The sequence below is a fragment of the Mesoplodon densirostris genome, chromosome 16 (genome assembly GCF_025265405.1).
Source record: "Mesoplodon densirostris isolate mMesDen1 chromosome 16, mMesDen1 primary haplotype, whole genome shotgun sequence".
In the NCBI taxonomy this organism is placed as follows: domain Eukaryota; kingdom Metazoa; phylum Chordata; class Mammalia; order Artiodactyla; family Ziphiidae; genus Mesoplodon; species Mesoplodon densirostris.
In genome coordinates this window covers 57,033,596-57,047,518 of record NC_082676.1, presented here as the reverse complement: position 1 = coordinate 57,047,518, position 13,923 = coordinate 57,033,596, and the positions used below count along the sequence as shown (strand labels likewise).

At 47.0% G+C, this 13,923-nt stretch overlaps 1 protein-coding gene across 2 annotated transcripts in view; it reads left to right on the top strand.

The window, feature by feature from the left end:
- SNX29 (sorting nexin 29) overlaps positions 1 to 13,923 on the top strand; it is a 564,284-nt gene that overhangs the window by 210,524 nt on the left and 339,837 nt on the right. For both annotated transcript variants that reach the window (XR_009530118.1, XM_060078037.1), the window contains exon 14: positions 3,689 to 3,771. Coding sequence is in view for 1 of the 2 variants with exons in the window: in XM_060078037.1 (XP_059934020.1) it covers positions 3,689 to 3,771 (83 nt within the window). In the remaining variant the exon portion in view is untranslated. The remainder of the gene's footprint in view (positions 1 to 3,688; positions 3,772 to 13,923) is intronic.

Below are 13,923 nucleotides of genomic sequence, written 5' to 3'. Positions count from 1 at the left end.
CAGGCAATGAAAGTGTTCTTTTGTTTTCAAACATTATTTTGTTATGGACAATTAGAGAACATAGCTGAACAACAGCAACCAAAAAAGTTAAAAGTCAGAGCCCTGTGACTTCACTCAGCGATGAGTCTGGTCAATCCCACTTGTGTGTGTAGCCTCCCGGGCTCTGTGACTCTCACTTTACCACACGTGTGTGCTCACATGTACACACACACACACACACACACACACACACACACACATGACAGGCACCCAGGCTCTGAAGCCGGACTGCCTGGGCCTGTGGTGGGTGCTGATGCCTCGGGGTCCTGGGCAGGGTTTGGTCCGCTCTGCTCACCTTGCCTCTCGCCTGTTCAGACCGACGGGCACCCGTGATGTGACTTGTGCTGGGTTGAAGACCCCTGTTGGGATGAGCCTCAGCCACAATGCCGATCTCATTCACACACTTGGAGGGTTTCTGAGGCCTTTCACAGTCAGGATGCTCTGAAGTATTGACCCATCCTGTTGTATCATGAGGTGGCAAATAAAATGGCATCTTATTTGATCATCAGGAATGGTACATTCTATATGGTTCCTCTGTCTACAAATTAAAGTCCTGTTGCTGGTTGCAAATTAGTCGTTCAGAGCCTGGGAATTATTTTCTTGGGCCATTAACATGTTACGTTTTTAAAAAATACCTTTTGGTGGGACCACAACTCTCTGGTTGGCCACAGCTCCCACCCCTCAGACCCTCTTGTCTTATGCCTGGTTTGTGTTACTCAGGGTCCTCATCAGTCTGCCTGCTCTGGTCATCTGAGTCTGTATCCCTTTGCAGATTGTCATGACCATCAGTTAAAATACCAGGCTGGAGAGAACTACACACACGATGTGACCGTGTCGGAGTCCTGGATTTGCCATCGGACTGTAGTTACGGAAGATGTAACCATTGGGGGAGGCTGGGCCGCGGGTATGCAGGATCTCTCAGTAATATCTTTCCAACTTTCTGAATCTATAATTACTTCAAAATAAAAGTGAAAACATAAAAGGCCTCATCTTGCCTGGGGTCAGGAGCTAGTTGCCTCTTTGGGGCGGTCAGTGTACCCTCCAGGTGTTTGCGGTTGAGTCAGGAGCAGTTCTACTGACCTGAAAGTTCATTTCCCATAAAAGGCAAACAAGTTCATTGGCACAAAGTTGGCTGGGATGAATTTATGGTTCCTAAAGATGTCCGTCCATGGTATATTCTCCACGACATCTCATCATTTTGTTGGAAGTTGGATTTGTATTAAAGTTTTTGGTCTTTGTCTGTTAGGTCTGATATTTAGATAGTCGTAAGATGCTATTAAAAGATGGCTCCAAACCAGAAGAAAAGCAGCCACTTGAATATCTTAGTGCTGGCTACAGAGTTGAAGATGAACTAGGCAGCTGAGGGTGGGCCTGGATGGTGTGAGCAAGCGAGCTGAGACCTGGCAGCCAGACACGGACCCGACCCACTTGTCAGTCTGCCTGAATGAACCTGCCTCTTCTGCCTCTTGGACAACATTCTGCATGAACCGTTGTTAAATTAGGCCGTACAGAAATGCACATCAGTTGCTTTCTCTCCCTTGTTTTAAGGTAATATGTGCCTGGAATTCACATGTGGGGATTAGGAGTAGGTTGGGATGAGTGACAAGATCCGGCTTAGGGAATCCAAGAAAACCAGCTGTACCAGCATGTCCGTCAGGAAGTGTGTTCCCTCCCACAAACCTTCTCAAGACTTGTTAGTTGTTTAGCTTCGGACGTTCACTCTTCGTATCACAGAGAAAGTGCAGATAGAAACATCTGTGACAGGCTATCTAGGAGGAGGGCGATAATTAAGGGACTCCATGTTTTACTTTCTCTCAAGCTTCTGAGATGAATGCACAGACCTCAGGCGACACCTAAGTATATGGTAGTGTCTGCAGTTGGTACTTATGTTCTTTCTGACAAATACAGGGCAGAAAAGCAAAATACAAACAAAGTGCTCTCTCTGTGGGCTGAGGTATAGTCAGATGCATCGAAGACAGAGAGAACCTGTGATGGGCAGTCTGCAGTTTTTCCACTGAGCAAATGTGTGGCATATTCGTACCAAGGAATGGCATCTCCATCCATAAATAGATGGAGTCAGAAGCTTACCGTGGTGAATTGTTAAATGAGACAAGCCAGTAGCAGAAAAATTTATAATAGGGTCTGGTTTCATAAAGTAAACTCTGTTTAAGTGTGTCAGGTTTGTAGTGACTATGTGAGCATGGAGGAGGCGTGAAATGTGTGTACCAGGTATTTAACGTTGGTTACCATGGGGAAGGATGAGTGTGACAGTAAACAAAGGAAAACAGACTTCAAACAAAAAAATTTAGAAGAGTGTGAAAGGTGTTTCATCTGTGAATAATTATATACAGTGTGTGTGTGTATGTGTGTGCATGCCTAGAGAGAGAGCTGATAGGACAGATAGAAAAATGATAGCGGGGTTTATTTCAAGGTGTTGAATTTTTAGTGGATTTTTTACATTTCTTCTTAAATGTGTTCTGATGGCTTGAGTATTTTGCAATGAGCGTTTTATTTTTTATAATCATAAAAGACACCCAATCTTAAAGCTCTTTTCTTTGTGAGGAAATATTCCAGCATGTGTAAGAGCACACAGGCTCAAGACCTTGTTAGGGAAGGAGCAGGAACAGGAAGATGTGGAAGAGGCACCTGTCTCTGGGGTAGCCAGTGAGAAACCAGTTCTGAATCCCAAAAGAGACAGAGAAGAGCTCTTCTGGGCCTCGGAGGCAGAAAGACCTGGGCTTGTGCCTGGGCCGTGTGCCTTACGTATGACCTTGGCATTGGCCATGTGACCTTTTCCATGCCCCAGTTCCTCTCCTGCAAAATGAGGAGAATTCTACAGGGTCGTTGTGCCTGACATATCGTTAGGTACTTAACATTATTCAGTGTTACCATCGAATGAAGAATGGGTGAATGAATACACGTATGCTTGATTCAGTGAGGTCACATATGTAAAGTCTGAGCTATGTGGGTAAATACTCAACAAATGGTAGTTTCCTCTCTGACCCTCATGTCCTGTTCCGCAGCTGGGGTACCTGGGGAGTGAATTTAGTAGAGTGGGGTCTTGTCATCGCCTGAGTTCCATGTTTCATTCTGCAGTCTTACATGGGGTGCCGCTGGAGTTGGTCAGCCGCTTCTCATTATACCTCACTTTCCTCATCTGTAAAGTGGGTGTTGTGGTAATATATATCTTGGAAGGATTAAATGAGATACATAAAGACTTCACGTGATGCCTGGCAAATAGGAAGTTTTCAATACATGTAGTAGTTAATAAAAATACTGAGTGTTCCCCAAGTAAACAGTACCTATTATGTGCTTCTGTAAATGGAGAGGATACTACAGAGTGCCTGGCACAGAATAGGCATCTAATAGATTGATTCAAATAGTCTGAGGGCAACACATGTCAGCATCCTGAATCTGTGGGCACTGCAACCAATTAATGCTTATTTCCATCACGAATGAACAGTTCTCGAAGGCATTCTGCAAACGTGCCTTTGCTAACAGTCTTTTCCAGCGATGATCTCTAAAACAGAGAATATATTAATATTTATAAGATGCACATTGTGTATTTTTCTTTACACAGATTCTCCTCCTTCCTTGGGTCTAAGTTGCAATTTTTAAGTATATTTTTCTAACATTCTTGTACCTGCAGAGAAAACGAAGTGCTCAAAGTCCAACTGAAGAAATACGTGGGAGCTGTCCAGATGCTGAAAAGAGAAGGTCAAACAGCTGAAGGTGAGGGCAGACGGAGCCTGGGTGGGGAGGGGGCTACACCTTTTCATCTTCATCACCCCCTGTGCCTGGCATAGCAGACATTCAGCATGGGATGAGTGCACGTGCAGATGAATTAGAAGAACGGGGCTGGCTAGGGTTCCAGAAAATCAATTAAATGGAAAACCCTGCTCTGTATTCTTGGTAAATGCATAATATTATAAGACTTACTTGCCAGATTATTAGCAATACTTGTATCAATTTGTGTACTTAGGGAGTTTTATGTCTAGAGTCTTGAAACATTTGCAAGGTAGTGAACCTTCAGCATGATTAAGTCACATCAGGCCAGGGGTGAAAGCAACAGAAGGCCAGAGTGGCAGAGAATCAGAGCTATGGAGTTAGGCTGATCAGGCGCCAACCCCAGCTCTGGTTAAATTTCTTAATCTCTGCGTACCTCAGTTTTCTCATCTGTAGAATAGGGTTAGTTGACAGTGCCTACCTCATGAGGCGGTCCATGTAGACATCTTAGCATAATGCCTACATAGAGTGAGTACTGAGTAGATTTTAGCTATTATTATTAATACTCTTTTTTTTTTTTTTTTTTTTTGCGGTATGCGGGCCTCTCACTGCTGTGGCCTCCCCCGCTGCGGAGCACAGGCTCCGGACGCGCAGGCTCCGGACGCGCAGGCTCAGCGGCCATGGCTCACGGGCCCAGCCGCTCCGCGGCATATGGGATCCTCCCAGACCGGGGCACGAACCCGTATCCCCTGCATCGGCAGGCGGACTCTCAACCACTTGCGCCACCAGGGAGGCCCTAATACTCTTAATCAGAAATACAGGTAGATAGAAAAATGATCGTTTGACCAAGATCTCACTAAATAAAGTAGTGCTGTATGCTTCCTCCCTGTGCAGTTTGCCTGCACTTTAACTGTCATGACTCTACTAAAATGTTTTTCAGGTCAGCCTGAAGAAGGGATAGTTAATTAACTTTGGCTCAAGGGTCTTGCAAACTTCAACCAACTGACCATTACAAGATTTTCTTAAAAATGAGCTCTCAGAGTGTGGACATTTTAACAGAGAGGTGGATGCTCCACACTCACAGGTCTTGGGAGTCAACCAGACCTGGATTTGACTTCAGGTGCACCCTCCATTACTTGACCTCTTAGAGTTACTTTGCCATCTGGAAGAGGAAATGCCACACCAGTGTAAGAGGAAATCACACCAATGTCACGAGGGCTGTTGTGGAGATTTTCCGAAACAATGACTGCAAAGCTTCTACTATGGCACCCGGTGTATAGTTGGTGCTCAGTCAATGGTAGTGATTTTTCTGTGTCAGAGAGAGAGATAAGATTGGAGTCCGGATTTGGCTTGCATAGCAATATCATAAAGACTTGAATTTTCTTTGGAGCTTTTGTACTTGATTAGGTTCAACATGTTGATTTTTTTTTTTTTTTTTTGGATAACATACCTCGCCTCATTCCTGCTAGGTCTGTAATAGTTACCAGTCTGGGGGTTACCTTTGCAGAGTGAATCGTGTCTTGCTGTGAGGGCTCATCACCCTTTTCATACAGATACTGCTCGTGTGTCCCGGAGCCCATCTCATTACGTGGAGTTATGTCTGCCCTGGCCTTCTGCCTTTTCACTTCTCATCTTTGTTCCCCCATCACCTGGCCTTTACAGTCGTTCATTCCATTCACTGTATGTTTTGAATGAATAGTATATGTTTAGCCCTTTACCTTTTCCAAGCAAGTTCAAGTATATTCACATTTGATTCAGTAACGCTGTGATGAGTAGGTATTTTCCCTCTATTTAAAAAAATTCATTATTGACGGCTCAGGAGAGCTTAAGGGGGCTTGTCCATGGATCTGGGGTGGAAATGAACTTGGGTTATTTTCTTCCAAATCCCTCTTCTTTGCCATATGAAGTTCTTAAACTAGTGTGCAGAGGCCTTTCCTGGGGCGCCTATTAAATATGCTTCTTCTCAGGAGATCTGGGTTGAGGCTCTAGATTCACACGTCTAGAAACGTGACTCCTGCAGCTGATCCGTGGACCACGCCATCACCTTCTGAGAAATCTACACTCTACCCACACAGAGCTTTGATTTGATGCAGTAAGAAAATTAAACCAGGGGGTGTGGGGGAGCACCACTGGGCTTGCATTTGGTTTAAAAACCACAGTACTATAAAGTACATTTCTGAGTAGGAGCATTTTTGGAGTGAGTCCCCCCAGAATGGGTACACAGAACCTACAGCGTACAGAATGGCTTCTCACGGCAGCCGGAGTCCCTTTTCCTAAGACCCAACCTGAATGCTCTGAGCCAAAGCTAGGTATGAGATAGCCCTTAAATGGAACAGAGCGGAGATAATGAAGCACATTTTGCTCTTTCTTTGCTGTCCCTTACCCCTCCGTTTCTTACTGGGTCGCTTAAGACCATTTACCTTATCTGTGAGTCATCCTTAGTGGGAGGTCTTTATGAAAGCCCTCAGATGCAGGCACATACTGACCGATGCCCTGCGTTTGCTTGTTTAAGTCCTGCAGTTTATTCCTTCTTCCACTTAAATACTATTCGTGAGCACCAGCTGTATGCCAGACACTAGGAAGCAGCCGCATTTAAAGGCATGCTTTCAAAAATTGCACTCTGGCCTTTCCAGAGCTTTTGCCTAATTTTTAAGTGTGTCATCTACTACTCAAAGGAATTGAGACCCATTCCTCAACCCCAGCCAGATGCTGACTCAGTTTGTTGAAAACTACTGAGTATGTGCCCTGGCCAGGTTGGGGTGCCCTTGTCAGGCTTTGGTAGCTTGGGGTGTCCTGGCCAGGCTAGGGGGGGCTTGGGGTTTCTGAGGAGTTGGAGGAGCAGGGGCAGGGAGAGGTTGGAGAGGGAGAGTCCGTTCTTTCTGATCCATGATTTCCTTGGCTCCCGATGCTAGGTGGACACAGAGATGTGTACTAGCTTCCCAAATTCTAGGTGGGAATTCAGAATGCATTTTCCACAAGAGAAACCTTTTAGTTTGAGGATATAAAGATTTTTCTGTCTTTTGGATGACAGATGGTTTATGAAACTGAGCTCATCAGTAGGGAAAAGAGTGAAAAGTCATTTAAGCCCCAAATGCCTTCAGGGTTGAATAGATGGCTGAGGGCTATATTGGGATCGTTATATTCATAGTTGTTGTGGGAAGTACCTTCAGGATTAAGGAAAAAAAATCAATTTAAAATGGACCTTTAGAATAGATTGTTGACAAACTTTAAGAGCTTAGTAGGTAGCTTTGTTTCAGTTCTGAGGTTATAATTAATCATGGCTGTTCTTTCCCCCTAATTCTCTATGAAACACCGATGTAGGAATCAGACAAAAAGTGATCAAAATAACATTTTTAAAAATTTTATTTATTTATTTATTTATTTATGGCTGTGTTGGGTCTTCGTTTCTGTGCGAGGGCTTTCTCTAGTTGCAGCGAGCAGGGGCCACTCTTCATCGCGGTGCGCGGGCCTCTCACTGTCGCGGCCTCTCTTGTTGCGGAGCACAAGCTCCAGACGCGCAGGCTCAGTAGTTGTGGCTCACGGGCCTAGTTGCTCCGCGGCATGTGGGATCCTCCCGGACCAGGGCTCGAACCCATGTCCGCTGCATTAGCAGGCAGATTCTCAACCACTGCGCCACCAGGAAAGCCCCCAAAATAACATTTTTATTACTGTCAGTTGATTGGAAACTCCAGCTTGACCTGAAGCCAGAATCACACTCCCCAATACATTGCTTCCCAGGTGTAGACCCAGGGACCCCCCTGTGAGGCATTGTTGGATCTGCAGAATTACACTCACCCAGCAGGGACCAAGAGGGAAGACAGTCCGTGGAGGTGTTTCCCTTTTTAATACATCATCTCCATTTGACTGAGGATCTCACCAGTCAGGTAGGAGGTGGGGAGTGAGGCCCAGAGCATATTATGTTGGATGTCTCCCCATGGAAACATGGCCCAAGGTGGGGGCCCTTCGCTAAGAGCTGTGATGACTGCAGCTGCTGGTGCTTCCTGAGGGAGAGGCCAGGGCAGTGGGGCTGGGGCAGGAGTATGGGTCAGTGAGTGGACACCTGTCCATCTGGAGAAAGGCTGTGTCAGTGGAAGGAAGGCTTATTTCACCTGTAGCTGCGACCGTTCTCCAAGGGGGTCACTTCATCCTAGTCCCTGTACATGTCCCCATGAAAAAGGTAGTCACGGCCAAAACGTTTGGGAAACACTGTGCATTCTACATTCTTCTTGCACGTCATGATGGATGTTAGTGAATGAATGACCTCTGTGCCAGAGACACTGAGCACTGCCCGGGGCTACTGACTTAGAGGCCATGTAACTTTCTGTGCCTCAGTTTCTTTCTCTGTAAAAGGGGAATTGTAATAGTACCTTCCTCATAGGGTTCTGGGGGAAGATGAGATAGATTAGTACACGGAAAGCATTTAGAATAATGTCTGATATGTAGTAGCCACTCAATAAATGTTACTATTATTACTATTTTTACTATCTCACTTTACCTCTCCTGGCCCCTTTGAACAACTGTAAAATTAGGATTTATTAAAATAGTATATACTTTATAGGTTGTTGTTGTGGGGATTAGCTGTTAAGAGGTGTAATTCAGATAACATGCTGGGATCTAGAAAATGCTGTGGTGGACAGAATGTTGGTCCTCCAAAGATGTCCATTTCCTGATCCCCAGAATCTGTGAATATACCCCTTACATGGCAAAAGGGACTTTGCGGATGTGATTAATTTAAGGATCTTGACATGGAGAGATTATCCTGGTTTATCCACATGACCCCAGTGTAATCACAAGGGCCCTTATAAGAGAAAGGCAGGAGGGTTGGAGAGGGAGAAGGAGTGACAACAGGAGCAGAGGTAGGAGTGATGCACTTTGAAGATAAAGGAGGGGCCACAAGCCAGGGAATGCGGGCATCCTCCAGGAACTGGAAGAGACAAGGAAACAGGTTCTCCCCTAGAGCCTCTAGAAGGAATGCAGTCCTGCCGACACCTTGAGTCTAGCTTATAGGACCCATTTGAGCCTTCTGACCCCCTGAACTTCAAGATAGTAAATTTGTGTTATTTTAAGCCACTAAGTTTATGGTAACTTGTTACAGCAGCCATAGGGAGCTCATATAAATATTCAGTTAAGTTGAGGTATTGCCTTAATCATTGATGGACATGGGGATCATCTAATCATCTTATGGAGCTTGTGGTGGGAGGTTGATGTCTTAAAGGTTGGTTTTCTTGGTCAAAGGTCACCTGGTGGACAAACTTGGGACCTCAAGGGAGAGCTGTGGTCTTTGATTTGCAGCCACATCTGGGACAGGAAGGCCCACCACCCCTCTGCCACACCCCTTTGTGCAAGGTGTGTTTGGCCAAGACAGGGAAGTCCTTGTCCCAGGTCATGCTCACCCCACCCGGGGGTCACTCATGTCAGCCCTGGTGGATGACTCCTGTCACCAGCCAGCTCTGGACATTGGAGACAGAGCCTCCAGAGCTGTATGGTTGTGGCCTTACTGTCCAGTAGACCCTTGGTGTTACTCTTTGGGTGTGGTCATTGTTGCGTGTGCAGCTGGGGAGTCTGGGTTCTCTGAGTGTCCCGCGGTGGGGGTGGGGCTATTCTCATGAATGCTTTGCTGCATGTTGGGCTTCTCCCAAGGAGCATTTGCCTGTGAGTTGGAGCTTGCTCTCTGTATTAAGGAAAAGGTTCTCCTACCAGGGGCAGCCGAATGTGGGATTCCGGAAGTGCATGAGCCTGCCCTTGTCACACGGCTCCGGTTGCCTCTCCTGTCTGCCTGTGAATGGTGGACATCTGTGGCCTCGTGGTGTCAGGTCCCACGTGCTCCAGTTTTCATCAGACCAGCGTCCTTGCTCAGGGTCAGCCCAGTAAGGTAGGTGAGACTCCACCCTCCGTTCTGCACTTGACCTCAGCTGACTGGCTCCAGCTGGGTCTCAGGACTACTAGGCTGTCAAGGGTTCTTTCTTTCCTGTTGGGCCTGGAAGGCTGGGGCCACTGTGGTTACCTTGTCTCCAGGTGGAGCCTGGGTGTGAGGCCGTTACACGGAGAGAGAAGCTGGGCCGAGAGGCAGAGAGGAATCAGGGGCTGATCGTGTCCTTCGAGCCCCTGAATCCAGCAGTGCCTGACGTGACTGTTCAGCCCTGAACGTACTATTAACAAGAGCAGTAATTCACCAACCTCCCCTGCCCCTGTTTTTGAGCTTGAGTTGGGTTTCCATAGCTCTTATGCTCCATGGCAAAAAATTAGTTCTTTACTGGGTGCAGAGTCCCTTCTGTCTTCATGTAGCACTGTTATTTCTCTGGAGTCTTTCCCAATCCACAGTGTCTGTCTCTGTGGTGTGAGGCCCTTCCTCCCGGCTGCCCTCCATCTCATTAGGTCCACTCCACTGGCATCACCTGTCCTGGCCACTGCAGTCCTGTTCCATGGTGATGGATTTTAACACTGCAAGTGCTTGTCGGCATCGTCATTTAATTCATCTGCCGTAGGCTCAGGGGCAGAGGGAGAAGAAATGGCCTGTTGCTGGTGGCAGTCAGAGTAATCGGCAGTGAGGGTAGGAGATCCAGTGGGAGGAACTTGACAGATGAGGGAGGCTTGGGAACAATTTTAAAAATTTACTGTGAGAAAAAAAAAAGAAACAAAAAAAGGAAGTCATCAACCTGTCTCACGTGTCATGTCTCTGCCTGCGTGTGGCATGCCCACTGCTGCCCACTCCACTGCTGCATGTGCTTCATGCCCTCCCCGGGGTCTCAGTTTCCCTGGGCTCCCAAAAGTGGGGAGGGACAGTTGAGAAGCCTAATTCTGTGAAGTTGGACGGTCATGGGCAAGAGGATTCCTGGATCTGGCACGTTTCAAGGGTGCGTGCGGTGCTGTGTACCCTTTAATCCTTCAGTCTCAGTCACCGCAGGTGTTGGCGCCTCCCCTTGGGTGGCCGCATGTTCTTGCCCGCTGTGTGCACAGAGGTGGAGATGTCTTTGTTTGAGGCAGGCTGCTTTGGTTGCAAGGAAAGCAAGGTCATGAGTCTTGTGTGTATGTGTCTGTGTCTGGTTCTAGTGGGATAAGCATGGGACCTCGTGGAAACACTGATAAGATCTCATCACTCTGCTGTTTAAAGCTCAGTCCACACTTTCTGACCATGGCTTGTGGTACTTGGTGTGATCTAGCTCTTCCCTGCTTTCCAGCCCCAACTGCCCTCACCCTCTTGTTGCCTCTCTCGGCCCCGGCCACACTGGGCTTGACTAAGTAATCCATCAGGGCCTTTGCACTTGCTGTTCTTCTGCTGGAAAGCGTCTCCCTCAATCTCTGAATGGCTGATGCTGCCTTGTCGGGCAGTTTCTGTTCAGCTGTCACCTCCTCTGACCTCCCTGCCTCTCCTTCCTTCTTTGTCCCATTACTTCCTTTATCTTCATCACAGCACCTTTATCAGTACCTCACAGTATCTAGTTGTTTATTCCCTTCCTTGTTCACTGTTTGTGTTCCACCCTGCAGTGTACAGTCCACAGGAGCAGGGACCTTGCCTGTTGTTCTTCCCGGCTGTGTTCACAGTGCCTCGCACAGTGCTTGACCCAAGGGATGTGCTCCATAAAAATTTATAACACGAATGAACAGAAATCCAAGAGGAGCCATTGTAGGACCTGGCCTCCTGGCATTTGGGTGATTGAAAACCCACGGCAGCCAGGGAGAGCTCAGTAGTGGGCGAGGTCACGGGTCTTCGTTCTAGGGCTACAGATAACGTGCTGTACCCTGTGTAACCGCTTCCTTCAGTTGTGCCTCCAACCAGATTCTTCTGATCACATATAGTTATGGCTCCTTGTGACTGCAGTTAGCACATGACTTTGACTCTTCCAGGGTTTCATCATTCAGAGCTCTTTGGATGACAAGAGTCATAAAGTCCAATTCAATCTGTTTTAAATGAAAACAGTGGAAGTCCAGGAGTGCCTGTCTTCAGGAATGGCTTGATCCAGGGGCTCAAACAATATCATTAGGAGGTTTTTTTGTTTTTGATTTTTTTCATTTTCCCTCACCCCCAAATATTGGCAGTGTGCTGCTGGTGAATGTTTAACAGCTAGCTCTCTAAGGGAAGAAGGCTCTGATTTAAAGTGCTTGCTGATGTCCATGGTGGTGGTGCTCCATTGTGGCTGATTTCAAGCTGTCAACACGATGTCACTGAAGGCAGAGTTGGGAAGAGGTACATGCACTGGGCTCCTGTGAGCTGGTGTGCCCCAGCTTTACACCCGCCCCCCCTCATGTGTTGGCTCCATTTTCAGGCAGGTGTTCTTATGCTCACGGAAAGCTGCCAGCAGCTCTTGGGTTAATCTTCCCAGAAACCCAACTGAAGAGAGAGCTCTTCCTCACTAGTTTCCTTATAAACCACTCTCCCATCTTCCCCCACGAGGAGCAGCACTTCTCGATCTTGGCTCCATGTTCAGTCACCTGGGGAGTTTTAAAAAATCCCAGTGCTTGGCCACTTGGAACCACTGCCTTCAAATTGATGAAGTGATGTGTGCTAATGTGCTTGAAATGTGTCAGTACTCCTTGATTCTTAGCCTGTGGTAGATATCTTGAATCTCATTGACACAAGAAATTAATCGTTAGTCATCCACCTCTAAAGTGGTTGAGCCAAAATTCCTACCCAGATGTAAGCCAAGTCCATGCTTCCCCCAGCGCCCTAAGTTGATTCTCCCGGAAATGTTCTAGGTGATAAGATACGCTGCATCACTCTGGACCTCAGAGGTGGTGTATGACAGGTGACCAAGAGGTGCTTGTCTGCAGGGGCAGCCTCTGCCTAGGATGCCTGGCTTGATTGGTTAGACTCTACCCCTTAACTTTATCCTGAGAAAAACCCACTCTGCCCCTGTCTTTGGTGGGTGACCGAAACCCAGTCATGGACCGCATGTGGAGCCGGGTCAGAGCATGAGGTGCTTGGAACTGGACATCAGCTGGGGACAAACAGAAGCGCTGGCTCACCGCTTCTCAGTAGCAGTGGTGTGTGTGGACCAGGCGTGCTGTAGATATTTTCTTCTTCCTCAATGAAGGCTCCTCCTTCCACGATAAAGAGAAGCCTTTGCCTTGAGAAAGAGCACGGAGAAGGCGATAGCAGGGCTTGGAGACAAAAGGCAGGCACACATTTTCCAGTTGGGGGGAATCTGGGTTGAACCTCAGCCCTATCATCTACCAGCTCCGAAGTCTTGGAATGAGTTTTAATCTCAGAGCTTCAGTGTTTTTATTTGAACAGAGAGATAATCATGTTGACTTCCTAGCATTATTTGAAGTATAAGATGACATATGTGAAGGACCAGGCAATTGTTGACATTATTTTGGATTGGAGATGAAGTTTGAAGGGCTTCCAGGCTGTGGAAGGTCAGGGACCATTAGCAGAACACCTGTACATTAATTTCTGAAAGTGGGTGAATAATTATGGTGATAATTGTAGAGTAAACCGCTTTGAAAGCTTTGTAGTCCATTATGCTGGTAGAACAATATTTGTGTGATTAGCCAGTTTCCTGACCTTTAAATAAAAATCCGAACAGGTAGCCCCAGTACCTGGCCCTTGCTAAGCACTCGGTACTGCCAGCACCAGGAAGATGCTCCAGGGACAGTGGCCAAAGCTTTGATATTTCAAAATCAGGACTTGCTGGAGAAGTCCAGGAAGTAATGTACCCATCACCCAATGTACTCACCACCCAGGTATAACAGATAAATTTCCATATTGATTGAAGATTAATGAAAAGACTTAAAAGTTGCAAGTGCAGTTGAGGGTGTCCTTACTGACTGTACGCACAGATGTGTCCAGATTAATTCTGATGGCCCAGCTTGGGTGGCAGGCCTCACTTAAACGAATTCTGGGGACTTGGGTGGCATGGTCGGGGGGTAGTTAGAACTCTGATAGGCCTAGCCATGGTCACGTGCCCTTTCCTGGAAGGGAGGGCGTAAGGTGGGAGCAGCCCCATCCAAACATTCTGAATTGAGAATGCAGAGGGGCAGGCCCCCAGAAGTAAGAGATGAATTCTGACAAGAGAGGATTTGGGGAGCAAAAACAGATGATCTTGCATCTGGAGTGATGTGGGAAATGGGGGTAATGCCAAAATTTTTATGTAGGAGAGGTTTGGTGGTTTTGTTGGAAAGGGGGTTTGGAGGCATTGTTTTGCTCTGTTTTCATTG